This window comes from Cucumis melo, chromosome 1 (genome assembly GCF_025177605.1).
Source record: "Cucumis melo cultivar AY chromosome 1, USDA_Cmelo_AY_1.0, whole genome shotgun sequence".
NCBI lineage: Eukaryota > Viridiplantae > Streptophyta > Magnoliopsida > Cucurbitales > Cucurbitaceae > Cucumis > Cucumis melo.
The window spans coordinates 20877506-20895216 of NC_066857.1; the positions used below are offsets into that span (position 1 = coordinate 20877506).

At 30.9% G+C, this 17711-nt stretch overlaps 2 protein-coding genes across 3 annotated transcripts; one reads left to right on the plus strand and one right to left on the minus strand.

Annotated features, from left to right (window-relative positions):
• The first annotated feature begins 1660 nt into the window (after positions 1–1660).
• LOC103504268 (putative NAC domain-containing protein 94) lies at positions 1661–3703 on the plus strand. Of its 2 annotated transcripts, none has more exons than XM_051081122.1 (3): positions 1661–1925; positions 2139–2473; positions 2632–3703. In XM_051081122.1, exons 1-3 carry the CDS (start codon positions 1676–1678, stop codon positions 3142–3144), a joined length of 1098 nt encoding a protein of 365 aa, XP_050937079.1. In that variant the 5' UTR covers positions 1661–1675; the 3' UTR covers positions 3145–3703. The 2 variants fall into 2 exon arrangements, with proteins under 2 accessions (XP_050937079.1, XP_050937084.1); XM_051081127.1 differs by having other exon boundaries at positions 1689–2025.
• A 6650-nt stretch (positions 3704–10353) lies between these two features.
• Positions 10354–14762, minus strand: LOC103489650 (KRR1 small subunit processome component homolog). Its single transcript, XM_008448903.3, has 13 exons — positions 14479–14762; positions 13999–14181; positions 13507–13583; positions 13255–13365; positions 13063–13131; positions 12141–12197; positions 11939–11977; positions 11747–11851; positions 11587–11669; positions 11418–11499; positions 10930–11073; positions 10756–10830; positions 10354–10627 (listed from the first exon to the last, which is right to left on the minus strand). Exons 2-13 carry the CDS (start codon positions 14177–14179, stop codon positions 10511–10513), a joined length of 1140 nt encoding a protein of 379 aa, XP_008447125.1. The 5' UTR covers positions 14180–14181; positions 14479–14762; the 3' UTR covers positions 10354–10510.
• Positions 14763–17711: the final 2949 nt, after the last annotated feature.

Consider the following 17711-nt stretch of genomic DNA (forward strand, 5'->3'; position numbering starts at 1 on the left):
TAGTTGTTCTTTCCTATTTGATTATTATGACACTTCTATTTTATAATGTTTTTTTCTTTTTAAATAATGGCTGATGGCTAGCTCACTAATTTATGATAATTATGAAAATAGAAAAGCAAACCATTTGGTTTCGAATAAAGTTTATCTCCTTTGATTTTTGTTTTGCATAAAGGTTGTTTTCGCCGGCTTCTATTTTAGCTATTTTCAAAGATTTTAACCATTTTTTTAAATATATATATATATATATTATATTACTTGGTACTTATTTGATAATCATGTGTTTTTCTTATTTAATTAAGAAAAATTAAGTGTTTTTTTTTTTTTTAATTCTAAGCAAGCTCAATGAGAAAAACCTTGTTTACATTGTGGGTTTAAGCTGAGTTCACATCATTTTTTTTATTCTAGAACCCTTTTTTTCTTTAATAAAGACATATATATAATTTGTTACATTTGGAAGAAGAACTTCCCTGCCATCCGATCTGGAGTTAGAGCGAACCTAAAGACCGAATCATGCCGGGTGTAGTGATTTTATTCGCAACTTTCGTTGGTTAATTATATTTCATATATATTAATTGGAGTTTATTAACAAAACATTATTTTTTTTCTCTTATTCTTTGCCCTCAAAAAAATAATGTTATTTTATTTCAATGTGCTTCTTGCTTCACTTTAAAAATTACCTTTTGGAAACATTCATTTTAATGAATTTTCTTGGGAAAAAAATTAGATAGTGATTTTTATTTGAAGGAAAGGATAAAAATAGAAAAAAATCAAAATATTTATGAAAAAATTGAGTATAATAGATTTTGTCTTTTATTGATTTTTTTACAGAGTGTAATTCTATTTACAATAATCGAAAAGTAATACCAAAACAAAATTAACGTGGTTAAGTAATACCCATGACTACTGTCGTGGTAGTTTTTTTTTCTGTTAGATTAGGTTTAGAGTTTTTTTACACCCCATCACTTGAGAGATAGGGATGAAATATCATAACTTGGAAAAGAAAAATTTAGATTTAGTGGAGCAAAAACCAACCAGATTAATCTCTTTCCAAATAGGAGATGAAACATTTACAAGTTTGTTGTTACGCCTAATAAAACGAACATAAGAATTTTTAAAATTTGGTGACAAATATAACATCAAATTAGATGGATTAAAAATGTAATTTTCAGTGTTTAAATAGTGTGTAATAAATTTATGATAAATGTAGATAACGAAATCTTGAACATGAAGATTCTTGTTGAACCTAATTTGAAATAATCGTGAGCACAATGTCAATTTTAGAAACTTTGCAAAAGCATCAATTAATATTCGGTTGAAACCTTTTTCAAAGGCTAAGAACGTAATTTTTCATTTCACTATATACTCATAATTGAAAAAATAATGATAATAATATGAAATTAAGCATAGTGTAAAAAATTAAAATCCTTCCATAAATCCCAAATTGGTTAGAAATTTACGATCATCTGATTTAAGTACCAATTCGAAAGTAGAATTCGATAAAAATATTAGTCATGAATTTTGTATAATAAATTGTTATATATAGGAGGTAGAAAAATGGTTAATTAAGTGATGATGATAATCAGGGAAATACAGGTCAAAGGGTATGACTTTGACCAAAATAAAAATGGAATTTGTCCTTATTGTCCCTTCAAATTTATTATTATAAGAACATCCCATGAATACAGCTTTTTCGAAACTTGATATATTGGAATTGAAAAACAAAAGTTTGGTACTTTTATATATAGAGATATTTGTGTCTCTAATCTCTGTTTCCACAGAGAGAGAGAGAGAGAGAGAGAGAGAGAGAGAGAGAGCTGATGATGATGAACAATATGGAAACTCCAGAAGTTTGCAACGGGGAGGGGGATCAGGAGGAAGAAATCTCGCTTCCGGGATTCCGATTCCATCCGACGGACGAAGAACTGGTGAGCTTTTACCTACGTAGAAAAGTAGAGAAAAGACCTCTTAGCATTGAACTCATCAAACAAATAGATATCTACAAACACAACCCATGGGACCTTCCATGTAAGTAGTATGTGTATGTGTTACTAATAGTAGTAATAATAATAACAATAATAATAATTAAGTTAATATTTATTTGTTTGTTTGTTTATTTATTGTAATTAAATGTCATATAGATGGAAGCAGCTGCAGCAAGATGGGATTGGGAGATAAAGAATGGTATTTTTATTGCAAGAGAGGAAGGAAATACAAGAACAGTATAAGGCCAAATAGAGTAACTGGATCTGGATTTTGGAAGGCAACAGGAATAGATAAAGGTGTTTATAGTAATGGAGGTGAAGGGAGTGAATGTATTGGTCTTAAGAAAACACTTGTTTACTATCGTGGTAGTGCTGGTAAAGGCTCTAAAACTGATTGGATGATGCATGAGTTTCGTCTCCCTCCTCCTAATAATCCAACCGCCAACCCCAACAACAACAACCCTAAACCCAACAACTTTGCTCAAGAAGCGGTATATATATATATATATATATATATATATATCTTCAATAATTAAGCTTTATAACTGTTTTATTTTCATTTCATCTATTACTATATTATATATATTAACTTCTTCTTTTTTTTTTTTTTTTAATTTTGTTGTGTGTGTGGAATGTACGTATACAACAGGAAATTTGGACATTATGTAGGATATTCAAGAGGAATGTGAGCGGGAGAAGATATGGAACATCAGGAAGTAATACTTGGAATAACAAGCAATTAGCAGCAGTATCAATCAAAAACCCCATCATAGATGATCAAAAGAACATAAGGATGTGCAATAACAAGAATATTATTGATCAAATTATGGTGCCACCACCAGCTTCTGAAAAAGGTAACAGCAACAATAATAATAATGGTGAAATCAGTTACATCAACTTCAGCAGCTGTGAATCGTCCATGATTATCCAAACTGAGAAGAAGCCACTACTTCTTGATCCAAATAATTACCTCAACAACAACAATCATCATCATCAAGAATGGAATACCAATAATAATAGTTATGATCAATATAGCAGCTGCTCTTCAAGTGGTATTATTTCACCTTCAATTCCTTATCCAACAAATCAGCAGCTTGATATCAATGATTTCTTCACTAATAGCAATTGGGATGAGCTCAGATCAATGGTGGATATGTTGTAAGATTATTGCTCTTTTCTTCTTCATCATTATTGTTGATCTTTTTATCGTCCATTGTGTAAATATATACAACACACCTCATCTCTCTCAACACAAGGTACAGCCTTTATCAATATTGCTCGACATATCATTCATCTCACCAATTCAAATTAAAGGAAGGGCAATTGATCAGAAGAAGCAAAGGATTATTGGGTTTGGAATTTTCTTTTATCATCATTACATTCAATAATCCAACTACTATTTTAGGATTAATCATCATATACTTTAGATTTTATATATATAGCTGGGTTGATTCCTCCCTTGTGAATATATTATATATATAGTCTTTTTTTTTTTTTTAGGCATCTCCTTTGCTATATATCAATTCCAATATGTTACATGGGGCTTTTTCATTTCTTTGTAACAATAATATCTAGTCTTTAGATTTGATTTTAGTTTATATCATTTTACATTCTATACCCCCATAGATACTTCATTTTTCTTAGGCTTTGTACTATGAAGAGTATTTTTTTTCTTTTTTTCAGTATACTTATATATAAATATATGAAGTTTTTTCTTCTCATTTCTTTTTTGTTGGGTTGAATTTTGGAGTTAAAATTGAAGTTAAGAAATAATCTCGGAATGATGTGAAAAATTACTTAATTTATTTAGATTAAAACGAAAGAAAAATATAGTTTGTTGATAAATGTAGAGGATAATAATGAGTTCATATTAGAATGGATAGAATGTGAAACAACTCCATTTTGCAACTTTCTTTTCTTTCATTTCAATAAAATGCTACGTCTTTTTAAATGTAAAATCAATCATATATTAAATAAGACGAAAGGTATAAAAAAAGGTGTGTCACCAATTAAGTGGCTCCATGAGATAATGGTCAACTCAAAGAAATATATCATATGGATGTTTAATTAAGTTCTACACAAAAGCCTAATCAGAAATTAATTAATAATTATTGACTGGCTGCACTTCCTTCAATTTCTTCGGTCTTTAATTCCTTTCCCTCACGAAAACCACTTCAATTAATTTCTCAATTTTTTAAAAGTAAAATAAAATATCGTCACTGATTTGAAATAGAAACTTAGGATTTTTTTTTTTTTTCTTTTCTTTTCTATTTGTTTATATTACAATTATTGTAGATGACACTTGAGAAAGGTTTTACGTGTAAAATAATATTCTTTCTTACCTAAAATAAAAGAGATGATGTGAGGTAGCTCGGGGTATATATTTTTTAATTTTGATTAGTCAAAATAAAAATTATGCTAATTTGTATTTTTTTGCCATCCAGTCGACATGTATATGAGAGGGAGAGGGAGAGAGAGAGAGAGAGAGAGAGAGAGAGGGACAGAAAAGGACATTGACAAATTTCTTAATATGTTGACTTTGTCTTGGGGAGATTATTATTTAAATAGGTAGAAGTCAATTAAATTAGTTTGACTTAAATGGAGCCTAAATTTGTCAGGCCATGTGATGTTTACTGTTTCACGATAAACACAATATGCAATGACTTTCCTACATATCTTAACTCTCATCCACACATACCCCTTTCTTTCTTTTCTTTTCTTTTCTTTTCTTTCCTTTTTCTTTTTCTCTTTTGTCCTCCCTTTCAACAATTTTGTCGGTTATCGTTACCGTTATCTATTTTATGTAATCTATCAAATTGTTTATTCATAATTTATCCTATGACACATTCTTCTTCTTTATTTTTCAAAATGTTTTCATTCATTGTTCGTCGAATACACAAATATAGATACATCATACAATATATTTAACTATTATCCTTCTTATGGTTAGATATTACTTATGCGTATTGTGAGTCATGAAGAAATTAAAACTCATACCGCCAAAGATTGAGCTTAAGAACTTAAAACGAGCCTAGAAAGCTCATATGAGAGCATAGAGTGAGCTTACGAGAGCTCAAAGAAGCTTGTAATGAACTTAATGGGATCTGCGAGGAGCTTGAGAGAGCTAAAATATGACTTTAAGAGAGAGTCCAGGTCGGTAACCAAAAGAGGCTCCAATTAAGGAGCCTAGTGGGAGCAAGAGTTTAATAGGCTCATGTGGAGCTCACCAACTATGGATTTTAATATTGTGTGTCTATAAATGTCTTTTTAATATTGTGTCAATAGATCCATCTGGTTTCGACGGATCACAATCAAACTGTCACAAATAACTCTTTTTAAGGATCGAAAGCAACCCCTTAATCAATGGATTTGGAACCAAAGAACAAGACGTAAAAAAAACTCTCTCAAAGAGTAGATTTACAAATTTAAAGCGCTCAACAAATCAATCCTCACAAGACAATATAACTCTTTTTAAGAATTAAACGAAAATAACAAAAATTTAGAGGTTCGAGAGAATAACAATAAAAGAAGCTATTTAAGTTATGAAGGATTGAATATAATGAAAGTTGTTTCAAATGCTTATCTTAATTCGGAGAAGAACATATCTTTAAATAAAGAGAGGAGGTTGTTGAAATCTAAAATTAATTTGGTCCATTGGATCTGGTAAAAGAAAAGTTAAGGGTGGAGATTTAAACTCAACTAGTTGTTAGTCACAAACAATAATAATAATAAATAATATATATCTTTATAAAATCTTTTCTTTTAAAAACCAACAAATACGAGTCCACCACCTTTAAAAAAAACTAGCCGTTGGACACAAACATAAAATAATATTAAACTTATTTTCTTTTTAAAATAAAACCAACTAAATTCATTTTCTTTTTAAAATCAATCCAAATAATCAACCATGTGTTCCACCATTTCCTCCACATGTTACTTATCACTAATTAAATCCAATTCGATGATATGGTCGTGACGTCACTACGTCTAGTTAAATTTGTTTCTACTGTAACTTCTTCATTTGAACTTCGATTTGCGGAATTCAAATTGCATTGGAATCATAATTTCGAGCTCTACTCTATATGCTCACCAAAACAATAAAATTGCTAATAAATTAATTCAAGTTTGTTATCATCAAGATATTGATTAATTAATTAATTAGAGATTAAGAGCCAAAAAACCAACATTCGAGGAGACTTGTTTCCCCTGGAGAGGAATCCTTGACCTCATCCTCGACTTCAAATAGTGTGAACGAGGACAAGAATGGTGGGTAAATACCACTTGTGGGGATGAAGACTGGGAACCTCCTCTGCTCTAACCATGTTACCAACCCTATATAAATTTTCTAGCTCTACTACTGGTGGAGCTTAGATTAAGCTTCGAGAATCCATGAGGAAAGCCTAGTAGAAGCTTAGTGTATCCATGAAGAGCTTAGAAAACTCATAAGATGAAGCTTAGATGGAGCTCAAAAGACCTACTAAGTGAATGTAATGGGAGCTTAAGAGTGAGCTCATAAGACCCATGAGGAGAGTCTAGCTAGTGGAAGCTCAATGGACTCATTAGAAGCTTAGAGTTAGCTCAGAAGATCCATGGAGCGAATCTAGAAAATCTCAAAGAACCCATGAAAATAAAGTAAGAGAACTCAAACTCATGGGGCTCACAAAAACCCTTGGGATGAGCCTAAGAAGAGCTTAGAAGATTCATGGAGGAAGTCCAGAGGAAACTTGAAAGAACCATGGAAGGAGTCTAGAATAGCTCTAACCTATAAGCCTAGAGAGCTCAAATAACCGCTAGAAGACTTTAAAGCGATTAAGATTAGAGTCATCCTAATTCATAATGGAGGGGTATCTAAAGGAGATGTTGAGAATTTGGATAAATGGTATACTAAAATTTGCTGCAGTCATAATGGTGTAATAACCCATCAAATTGACTTAGCGATTCCAAAAAAATTATGAGAGACAATTATAAACCCGAGTGACAGTTACGTTTTATTATTCTATATAAGAGATCAAAAGTCAATGGTCGAAGATATGATCAATACCCTACAGAATATTTGTCTACTTTCTAGTTACTCGCATCACCAAACACTCACATACCCAAAACTTACATGAGCATTGGAGTTGGTGTAGTTAGACAATACAAGATGCTCAATTTCTTTTTGCGCACGAGACACCTAAATGATTTCCTTTTTTTTTTTTTTTTTTATCATTAACCCTTTGTAGAACTGTGTATACCACATTATTTTAAACCCCTACAAGAGGTTTGATTTTACGCACTGTCAGAAAGTTTGTTTTCTAGAATGATCAAGATAGTCAAGAGAATGTTTATATATATTTGTTAATGTAGATGCTAGAAGTCTAACACATATTCAAATAATAATATCTGTTTTATGTTATTTGTAAGGATATGTTGAAAAATATGTAGCTATTGATGTTTCTCTTTCCGCAACTTACGAATTAGAATGCCATCAACTGATGTATTATTTCACCATTATCTTTTTTAACTTATTACATAACTTATATAAATTCAAAAAAAAAAATGTGGGAGACTAAAATATAAAATAAGGATCTATTTTTAAATATATAACAAAATAAACCAAAATACTTTCAAAATATTAGTTTATTTATGATAGATCAAGATAGACTATTATATATGTATCTCTATGTATCATGATAGACCTAGACACTAATCTATCTTGGTCTATCACACATAGATTGAGGTATTTTGGTATATTTGTATATTATTTCAAAAGTTATTATTTGAAATAATTTTTATAAAATAAAACTATCATCAACACATAGAAATCTAAAAAAAAAACCATGTTTCACGAACGCGTCTCGATGCCTATTTGGGAATTGATTGTTGGGTTGGTAATTTTACGAGAAGAGATTTATGTATAATTTATTTTATAAAATTGATTTTTTTAACGTTTGGTTCCAATCTTATAAAAGTGATGATAATTTTGAATTTTATGTTTGGTTAAAAAAGAGATGTTAATATAGAGAATTTTCATATATAGTATAATAAATCAAAATATTTACAAAATGTATCAAAATTTCAAATTCTACTGATGATACAATAATAGAATGTTGATTATTGAAATAATATATTTCTTTTTATATATTATAAATATTTGTAGTAATTTTATCACTTACAATAATTTTTCTTATAATATTACCAAATTATATTTTATATTTGGACATTTATTTAACTAATTATTTATAATAAATGTTTTTTTATTAATTTATTTTTATTTGTTTTCAAAAATATTTTTATATAAAAAAAGTTGGTCGTTGGAAAACAGTGCTAGAGACAGTAGTTAGAGGTGGTCGGTAGTGGTCATTGAAAAACGATAATTCGAGGTTGGTAGGAGCGTCACCTAAAGTTGGTTAACAAAGCTCACCGAAAAACGGTAACTCAAAGTTGATCGTTGACAATTGTCGAAAAACCACCAACAGAGATGTGGTTGAAAGTTGGATAGCATTGTTGCCAAAAAAACGATTGAAAAATGGTTAATGAGAGTTGGTCAATGATAGTCATAAAAAAAAGTCATTGAAAGTTGTTCGACAACGATTGCCGAAAAGCAATCATCAAAAAATGGTGACTAGATGTTGTCAGTGGCAGTCACCAGAAGTTGGCCAAAAAAGGTAGTTAAAGTTGGCTGACGATGGTTATTGAAAAGCAATAGTCAAAAGTTGGTCATGACGATACAAGTAAACAGTAAACGAAGGTTAAAAGTATCAGTCATCGTAAGCTGGTCAATGACAGTCATCGAAAAAGTATTGTTCAAAATCGATCAGCAAGGGTGGCTGAAAAGCGATCACTAGAGGTTAGTTAGCAGTGCTTGTAAAAAAAACAGTCTGCAGAAATTCGTAGTCTACAATCGATGGAGTGATCGAAGGTTTGACAAAGATTGTCACCAAAAAACGGTCACTCAAAGTTGATCAACGGCTATTATCAAAAAATGATCATTGAAAGTTAGTCGATGACAGTTTTCGAAAAACAATTGTCAAAGGTTAGCTGCCAATAAAAGGTAGTCAAAAGTTGATAGATAACGATCGTTACAGAATTTTAATAAATATCTAATTTTTTTGCTGAAATTTCTTTTAAGTTTGTGGCAATATGGATGTTTCAAAGTTTAAGTAGTACAACATGATTTTCAACAATCACCCAGGAAAAGATCACTTGTTTAGAGATACTTCAAAAAAGTGATTGTTTATTTTTCAAAAATCAATTTTATTTCTTGATAAACATGATTATTTTAGCCATACCATAATTATTTCCAAAACAGCCTAAACACTTGAGATTCCTTCTATAAGTAAAAGCTAGAATATATGAACATCCACACAAAGTTTCAAAATCTCACATTACATTAATTCCACGCAAAGTTTCATATCTTATAATGATCCGTTAATTACCAAAGTGAACCAAATATCTAGGTTTAACTTTTGTTAGATGTATTATAGAGATAGAAGTTAGTACAGATAATTAAATGTATTTCTTACATGTACAAGATTTTTTACTTTTCAAATTGATTATGTGTAAATCATAATAATTTATGTCTGAATGCATGTATGTACCACACATTTATAGAACTGTCACATAAGTTGCATCATCGATCACAATCATTGAATTATATAATAAATATATATATATATATATATATATATACCATTTTATTATCATGCAAATGTTGCAATTGCAATCGCATAACATCAGCTGAAGTCATCATTTAAGTTTGTTTAAATTTTAATCTGTACATATCAATAAACTAGCACGTAACATAACAGATCTGTGTACTTAAACAATATTCAGTGATATACTTTTATACGTTTCATCCTCCAAGTTTATTGTTTGTTTTTCAGCACAAGAACCTAAGCAAAGCTCGTTTCACTTTCTTACTTTCCCCATAAACAACTTTATATGAGAAGTAGATTACAACGTTGAACTACTGTTTTCTAGTATTGGATAACTCCAACGATAGTTTTCTATCCTGACTATGAAAAAGTTGAAATATTCCTCTTTTTTTCCCTTTTTGCAAACATACTCATTTACTTTAAAAAGATAATAATAATAACTTGAGTTTTCATAAAAGTTCCAAAACCATTTTTAGAGTTTAAATCCGACAAGACAGGAGATGGTCGGCAAGTCACTCTTTTCAAGTTCTAACTTCTGCTCAAAATTTGAAAGGAGTGTAAAAGTCTATGAAATCTCGAAGTAGTAATGCAACTTTAAAGAAGGGAAGAAAAAAAGGGGGAAAAATCAGGGTTTTCTTTTATATAATTTGTAGTGGTGGGTGGGGAGTGCAATGCCAGAAACAGCTCAAAACGTCGAAAGTAAAGGCAGATTGCAAAACACAACGTAACCCCAGTGAAATAAGGCTCGGGATTTTCTCATTATAACGACACTGATTCTAATCCGACATGTAACAAAACAAAAAAAGAAGTGCTACAAAAAGACCTAGAACCTTTGGTAATTCCATATACAAGGGTTGAAGCTCGCTCCCCTGACAATATACTTACCAACTTCTACGACGATGTCTTGGATCTCTTCTTGAAAAGTGGCTGATCGCTGGATGATGCGATATAAGCTTCCGGATTGATAGTTTCTGCAGCTTTTCGTTTTCCAAATGCCTTAGCCTTTTCCTGCAAAGCAACGAGATCATATAAATTGCAACAAATTTATCAAACAAATTGGACCCATTCCAGATAAAAAAAAACTTCTCGGAGCATCCACGGCTATATACATGCAGCCCACACACACAATCCCATACCTTCAAGACTTTTGCCATTTCGGCAATATCATTTTTATCTCCATCAGGTTGTGTATCCTGCTGCTTCGGCGCCTCCTGAATTGAGGTAAAACAATTATCACATACAATAGTAAAAAGAATGAAAATGTTCGACATATTGGATAAGCAGAATCAAGAAGCCGCAGCAAAGTATACCATAGGAGGAACAAAGGCAGCTTCTCTTTTTCTCTTGTTTTCAGCAGTTTTTTCTGCCTGCTTCTCCTGCTTATCCTGCCATTTCTTTGCAGACTTCTTTTTTTCATTTAAGAAGTATTCTCCAGTTTCCAATTGTATATCAATCTGCAAATACATGTCAAAAAGTCTTATCGATGAATGCATTGAGAAAAAATTAGAATGCAAAACATGTCTGCGTTTAACCTCTATAGAAACTGTCACGATGACAATAAAATAATGTTTTCATAACATGTCAGCACTTCCTAAATCTTGAATAGTTTATCTTTATTAAATATGGCATCTAGTATGTTGTGGCCTATTTCTTTTTTTGCAACTATTATTTTTATGATTATAAGAATAGATCATCATAACTATTATGTATTATATTATCATGCTATTTTCCTAAATGCTTTTTGAAATATAAATACAGACAAATTGCGCCTCCAGGAAGTGAAAGGCAGCTAGAGCACCTGGCTAGGTTGCTGAGGAGGAGGGAAAGGTGTGTACTGCTTCTTGGGTTTACTCTTGACCTTCTTTTGTTTAACAGTTTTCCTGATAAAAAGAACGCTTATGTAAAAAATAAATACATGACTCTAGTAAAATAAAATCAGCAAATAAGTACATGTCAAAATGGCATACTTCTTGAATTTGGGAAGAAATCGATCCCAATTTTCATTTGCAAGTGCTGGATCATTAGCGAGCTCTTTCTTCATCATGAGAATCTGCATGAGGTACCAAGTTACGCAGAGAGCTATCATGAAGTAACAAAAAATTATATGCAGAAATTAGACCCAGAAACCTTAATATTATATACAGGATGCATTTTATTCATCATGCACTCTTCCACTACCCTCCTAACTTGCTTCAAACCTTTGAATGAACCCATCGCAGCAACTGTGTTGCCCTGCCAGTAACAAGAATGAGATTGACACTACATAAGAGGAAAAGCTGAAAGCGATGATAGGAAAGCAGCAAAAGAAAATATACATACCTGAACAAGAATATAGCATCCTGTCAATATTTCAAGCGCCTGCGCTAGAATAACAATTAAAAGATAAGAGAGAAGAAATAGAACATAGACTAGACAAAGTGACAAACACAATTTCCCTTCTATGAAACCTAAATTAAGATATCTTTATCAAAGTAAGAGAAACATAGTAAGCTTAGAAATCAATCAAAGAAGCTATATGAACCTTTAAGGTTGATGAATTTGGGCCCACAAGAAGGCGTCTTCTTTTAACAAATCGTTCCTGCATCATAATCAAGGTCAGTCCAAAGTCTAATTTCAAGCTTTTCTAGAGCAGATAATAAAAAGTGAAAGGATGACAAGATCCTAATCGGCATGAAAAAATGGTAGTCCTCTAAGAATTATTATGTAACACAACACACACTTGCCCACATTATGCATATTGATACATATACACACACAAAAACACTGAAACTTAGTCTCCGACATGGCAGGCTGCTAAGCTCCAAGGTACCTGCAGAATACTCAACCAGCACACATACAACACAACAGTATTGGGAGGAGTAGATGTATATATACTGTATTGATCAACAACACTAAAAAAGAAATTCGGCAGTAGTTTTCCAGCCAAGTAAGAGGGATGTTCTCAGCCAATGAACAAAGTTCATACAAAATGCATAATATTCCGAATAAAGAAACCTAGCACAAAACACCTATATATATTCCTCTCCTGCTGCCACGTGGTGTTAGGACCACTAAGCAACCTAACAACCATATTTTCTAGGCCGAAATTCCCTTCTTACCCCTCCTTTTATACATTTTGGTGATTGGTGGCCTAGCACAGGCTAGTTTTCAAATTCAGAATAAAAGTCTACATTTCAATTTATGTCCAAATGTTCCCAATTTGTAGTAATAGTAAGCCATGTAGACTGCTTGAATTTAGGAAGAACTTCAGAATTAAGCTTATAGCATATGCAAGGAGATTAAGGGCTAACTCTGTAGGTTGCCATAGATATAGAGTTCTTGAATATAGGATGAAATTCAGACATTGGAGCATGTTCAAGAATAAACAATTACAACTATCAACTATGGAAAAGTTCTTAGTCAAATGCCTCGAGAGAAAAAGAATATAAAATCAAGATACTGACCTTCTTGCGTACCAAGTTCCCAATCTTAATAATGTCACATTGCATTTCATCATCCAGTATTTTTATTGCCTGACACAAAAGACATGGTTAGAAAACACAATTCAAGATACCAATTAACATGATTGGTGAAAGAAAGACTCAAACTACCATGTCAGAACAAATAACATAAAATAAATCAAATCATTGTTTAACCTGAGGAGCAGGAACACTTCTTGACAAAAGCTTGATCAGATCCCTTGCCTTGACAATAATATACGGATCCCTAGTCTTTCTAGTTGTTGAAACTGTCATTGATCCTTCAATCTGACCAAACGTGGGAGATCAAAACACATGAAGTGAGAATTACAACTGGTTTCAAAATATCTCAAAAAACAGAACCGAAGCCATTCCTTCATTAGGTTATAAACCTTTTTATTTTTGTATTAGGAGTTTATGGACTCTTACCAGATTCAGTTCACCAACAATACCAAACTCTTTCAATGCAGACTTCACAACTGGCCATGTGTCTCGCAAATATTTTTCTGAAAATGGAAAAATTGAAACCTCTAAGAATTGGAATCTGATTAATCCAATTGTATAGCAGAAATATATTTTAAGTTTAAGGAAAAAACAAGCATATTGAAAAAAAAGGAAAGAATAGGAAGTGTGCTGAACGTTTTCCACCGATAAAGATTACCAAAATTCATAAAGTTATAAATCAAAACCTTGTTGCTATTCTACTGCCACTAATAATTTTCTGGAAAACATAGCCTAAAATTAAAAAGGTCGCAGCACTTGAAAGAAAAACTTCTACCTTCCTCCATCTACACATAAAAATGATAGAAAAAACAGGAACTAAAACATATTGGCCTAGAACAATTAAAGATGGAAACAGAATAGTCGAAACAAAATCGAAGTTGAATAAAATTTTAAAACGTAAAACATAAAACTGCTTACCTCTGTACACGGGAAACAGAGTAGAGAAAGAGCTGACTTCGAGCATACCAGCTTCATTCCAAGAGGGATCAAATTTCTCAACCTTCCAACGGTCAATGTTAGGATCCTCATCCCATGGCTTCGGCTTGTCATGCTTCCCCTTGTGTTTGGTTTTATTTTGCTGTTGCTCTATGTCCTCCATAACTGGAAAAGAGCAATGGGAAAACCAACATTAGAAGCAATGGGAAAACCAACGTGAGAAGCAATGGGAAAGGAGCTAAACCTAGATGAAAAATCTGGAAATCCTTGCACAATTAATATGGGTTGGGTTGGGTTGTTTATTTTCTCATTCATCCCTAGGCACCAACAATCTAAATCCCCTAATACATACTACATACACCAAAAGAAAACTACATTTATCCAACTTCCAACAATTATTAAACCAAATATACTAAATTTTCAAACTCAAAAGACACGAAAAATTTTCAATGAAGAAAATACCTCAAATCCAAATAAATAGTCAGTAACTAAGCTTAAACTTCTCCAACGACAAGGGAGAGTCGGACTTCGAAGACTGAGTGTGAGGCACTAAGGCCGGCGTGTCGAAGATGAGAGGGAGAGCCCAGAGATGAGAGACAGAGGTGAGGCGTGAAGGTGAAGAACTGAACCCTAAATCTAAAATTTTTCGGAAAAACAAAATTAGGGAAAAATAATACTGATTTTTTTATTTTTTTTATACTTTTTTAATTTCCTTCTTTCTTCTTTTCATTCAAAATTGTATTTTTACTTTTGGTATTGAAATTCTTTTGTGATTAAAATTGTTTTTTATTTCTTAAATTTTGAGCCTATTGTATTGTTAGGTTCTAAAAATTAATATTTTAATAAACAAATAATCATTTATTTAAGTAAATTCGCTCTCGATTTGGTTCTAAGTTTGATAATTTCACATTTTTATCTTAAGATTTGAGGGTTGTTTAAATTTCACACTTCTGTAGCTTTGCTTGATTGAATATCCACTTTCAATCTTTAACATTAATATCAATTAATTAATTTAAAATAATTCTATACATTTATTAGTTGTATCATCTATCTTTGATAAATGGATAACATACTTTTCTTAATTGTATGTGTTCAAACAAGTTTTCTAGCTAAATGTAATTGTAGAATTAAACTTTATATATTGATTTACATGGTCTTATAGATACAATCTCTAATATATTTTTTTTTTTTTGATATTTTCTCTCAAATATAAATTAAGACTTAGAACTTTTTTATCTTCGATTCGATTTTCAAGAAGTTGTGATTGCAAATTTATTTGAGTTTCACTCTTCTTTGATCTTCCAAGTCTTCAGTCTTTCAAAAGATAATAATCTCGAGGTTGATAAAAATTCAGTTCTCCAAAGCTTCGATTCTTCCTCCAACTAAAGATCCTCAAATAAATGGCAAAGGTCTATATTTATAGAGAATTTTCATGGGCTTTAGGTAAGTTTGGGTCCATTTACTTGTTGGGCTTAAGTTTCGGTCTATTTGCTTATTGGGCTTAGACTTAGGCTCATTTACTTCATGGGCTTAGACTTGGGCCCACTTTCTTGGCATGCTTGAACTCTAGCTCATCTACCTAAATCCAATCAAAATATAATCATCATAAATTTATTACAATAATGTGGCACGATTTAATTGGTCAAAATTTATTGTTCAACAAATACATCTTTTCGAGATTCGCGCACATATATAGGTGGGTGAATCTCGAGAACGATAAGATGAAACCAAAAATACAAATGATTTGTTCTTTACTTTGGCTTCAGCACTAATATGCCAAATTAATCACACGATGCATTTGGACATAAGTTTGATTAAAATGTTATATGAAGAACTTTGGAATATGACTTAATGTCAATTTTGCAGAAAATTTTGAATTTAATTCATTTTTTAAATTTTAAATCAGTTAGAATATGACCAAGAAATAAATTTGAATGAAATTAGATTTTTTTTCTTTTACTAATGAATTTATTGAGGTAATTGAGACTTAAAATTGATAAAATTGAAATATCGTCCACTATCGTCAAAGTGTGAATTTAAGTCAAAGCTTTGGTTGATTTTTTTTGCATAATCTTCTAATTTGAATTGTTAGCGAAACTTATGCTACCTGAATTACCCCAAACTTAAATTTTGAAAAGTTTGCCATTTTTTTTGTTTATTTATTTATTTTACTTGATTTGAATTATTTTGAAACGAATTTATGATTTGGGATAAAGTTTAAAACTTTTCCAATAGAAGAAAAACAAAATGATTTTGGGATTTTTTTATTATTATTATTTTTAAATTTTTCATTTTTTTTTCAAAATTTTATTATGAGAAGGATGTGACCCTGGATATGGTTTGAATTTTTAAAAAAAATTATATGCCATTTTTTATTAATATTTTGGGAAACTTTTATAAACCTAACAAAACAACAAACTGCTCATAAAGTTAGCCATTTTTTAAATATTACAGGTTTGTCCTTCCATCTTTCTTCTCTTTCTAGTGATTTCTTTCATCTTCTTCCTCTTATGATTTCTTTCATCATCTTTCTTCTTTTCCTTTTTGTTATGCGATTTCTTTCCATTGCATTTTTTCTTTTCCTCTTCTTTTTTTCTGCTGCGATTTCTTTCCATCGTCTTTCTTCTTTTTTTTATTCTTTTTTATGTTGTTTAATCTTTCGATCATATTTCTTCTTTTCCTCTTTGATTTCTTTCCATCATCTTTCTTCTTTTCCTTTTTTTTACGTCATTTAAATTTGGGTAACCAAATCTAAACGACCGTATACAAAAAATAGCAAAATCTAAAAGAGCATGTATAAAGAATTTTTTTAAAAAATATCACTTAGATTGGAGTAGCCAAATATAAACGATCGTGTAAAAAAAATAAAAGATTGTGTATAAAGAATCTTGAAAAAAATCATTTAGATTGGAGTAGTCAAATGTAAACGATCTAAATGATCATATAGAAAAAAAGAAAAGATCGTGTATAAAGAATCTTGAAAAAAATTATTTAGATTGGAGTAGCCAAGTGTAAACGATCATGTAAAAAAAATAAACAAAAAAATAAAAGATTGTGTATAAAGAATCTTGAAAAAAATCATTTAGATTGGAGTAGCCAAATGTAAACGATCCAAACGATCGTGTAGAAAAAATAAAAGATTGTGTATAAAGAATTTTGAAAAAAAATTATTTAGATTGGAGTAGGCAAATGTAAACGATTGTGTACCAAAAAAAATTAAAAAAATCGTGTACCAAATTTTGAAAAAAATCGTTTAGATTGTGTAACCAAATTTAAACATAACCAAATTAAACGATCGTGTAAGAAAATTAAACGATAAAATTGAAAAGATAAATTGTAGTAATATCTAAACGATCGCGTACCAAACTTGTAGTCATATCTAAACGATCGCGTACCAAACAATAATAAAATGTAAACGTTATTGACGTGGCATTTTTGTTATCTTAAGAATTGTTTTATACGGTCAAAATACTTTGCTCCTTTGTTATATTTTTTAAAAGATTCCTAATATTTTTTTGGAATAAAGAAACAAAATAGGAGGAGGAGGGGAGGAATTCTCCCGTAAAAAATTCTAGCTCTTTCTCACAAGTCTATCTAAACTACTTTTGGTTGTCAAGAAGTTTGTGAGATTTGATTTGTCATTACTTTATAAATAGAGAAGAATGAGAAAAAAAAAATCAAAGCACTTCTTTTTT

Excerpts from the sequence above, each read along its gene's own strand:
- LOC103504268 (XM_051081122.1), top strand. The coding sequence starts at position 1,676 with ATGAATACAGCTTTTTCGAAACTTGATATATTGGAATTGAAAAACAAA. Across the intron at positions 1,926-2,138 it reads ATCCGACGGACGAAGAACTG|ATGGAAGCAGCTGCAGCAAG; the intron begins GTGAGCTTTTAC and ends AATGTCATATAG. Across the intron at positions 2,474-2,631 it reads ACAACTTTGCTCAAGAAGCG|GAAATTTGGACATTATGTAG; the intron begins GTATATATATAT and ends CGTATACAACAG.
- LOC103489650 (XM_008448903.3), bottom strand. The coding sequence starts at position 14,179 with ATGGAGGACATAGAGCAACAGCAAAATAAAACCAAACACAAGGGGAAG. Across the intron at positions 11,978-12,140 it reads CAAATTCATCAACCTTAAAG|GCGCTTGAAATATTGACAGG; the intron begins GTTCATATAGCT and ends ATTCTAGCGCAG. Across the intron at positions 11,074-11,417 it reads CTCCTCAGCAACCTAGCCAG|ATTGATATACAATTGGAAAC; the intron begins GTGCTCTAGCTG and ends ATGTATTTGCAG.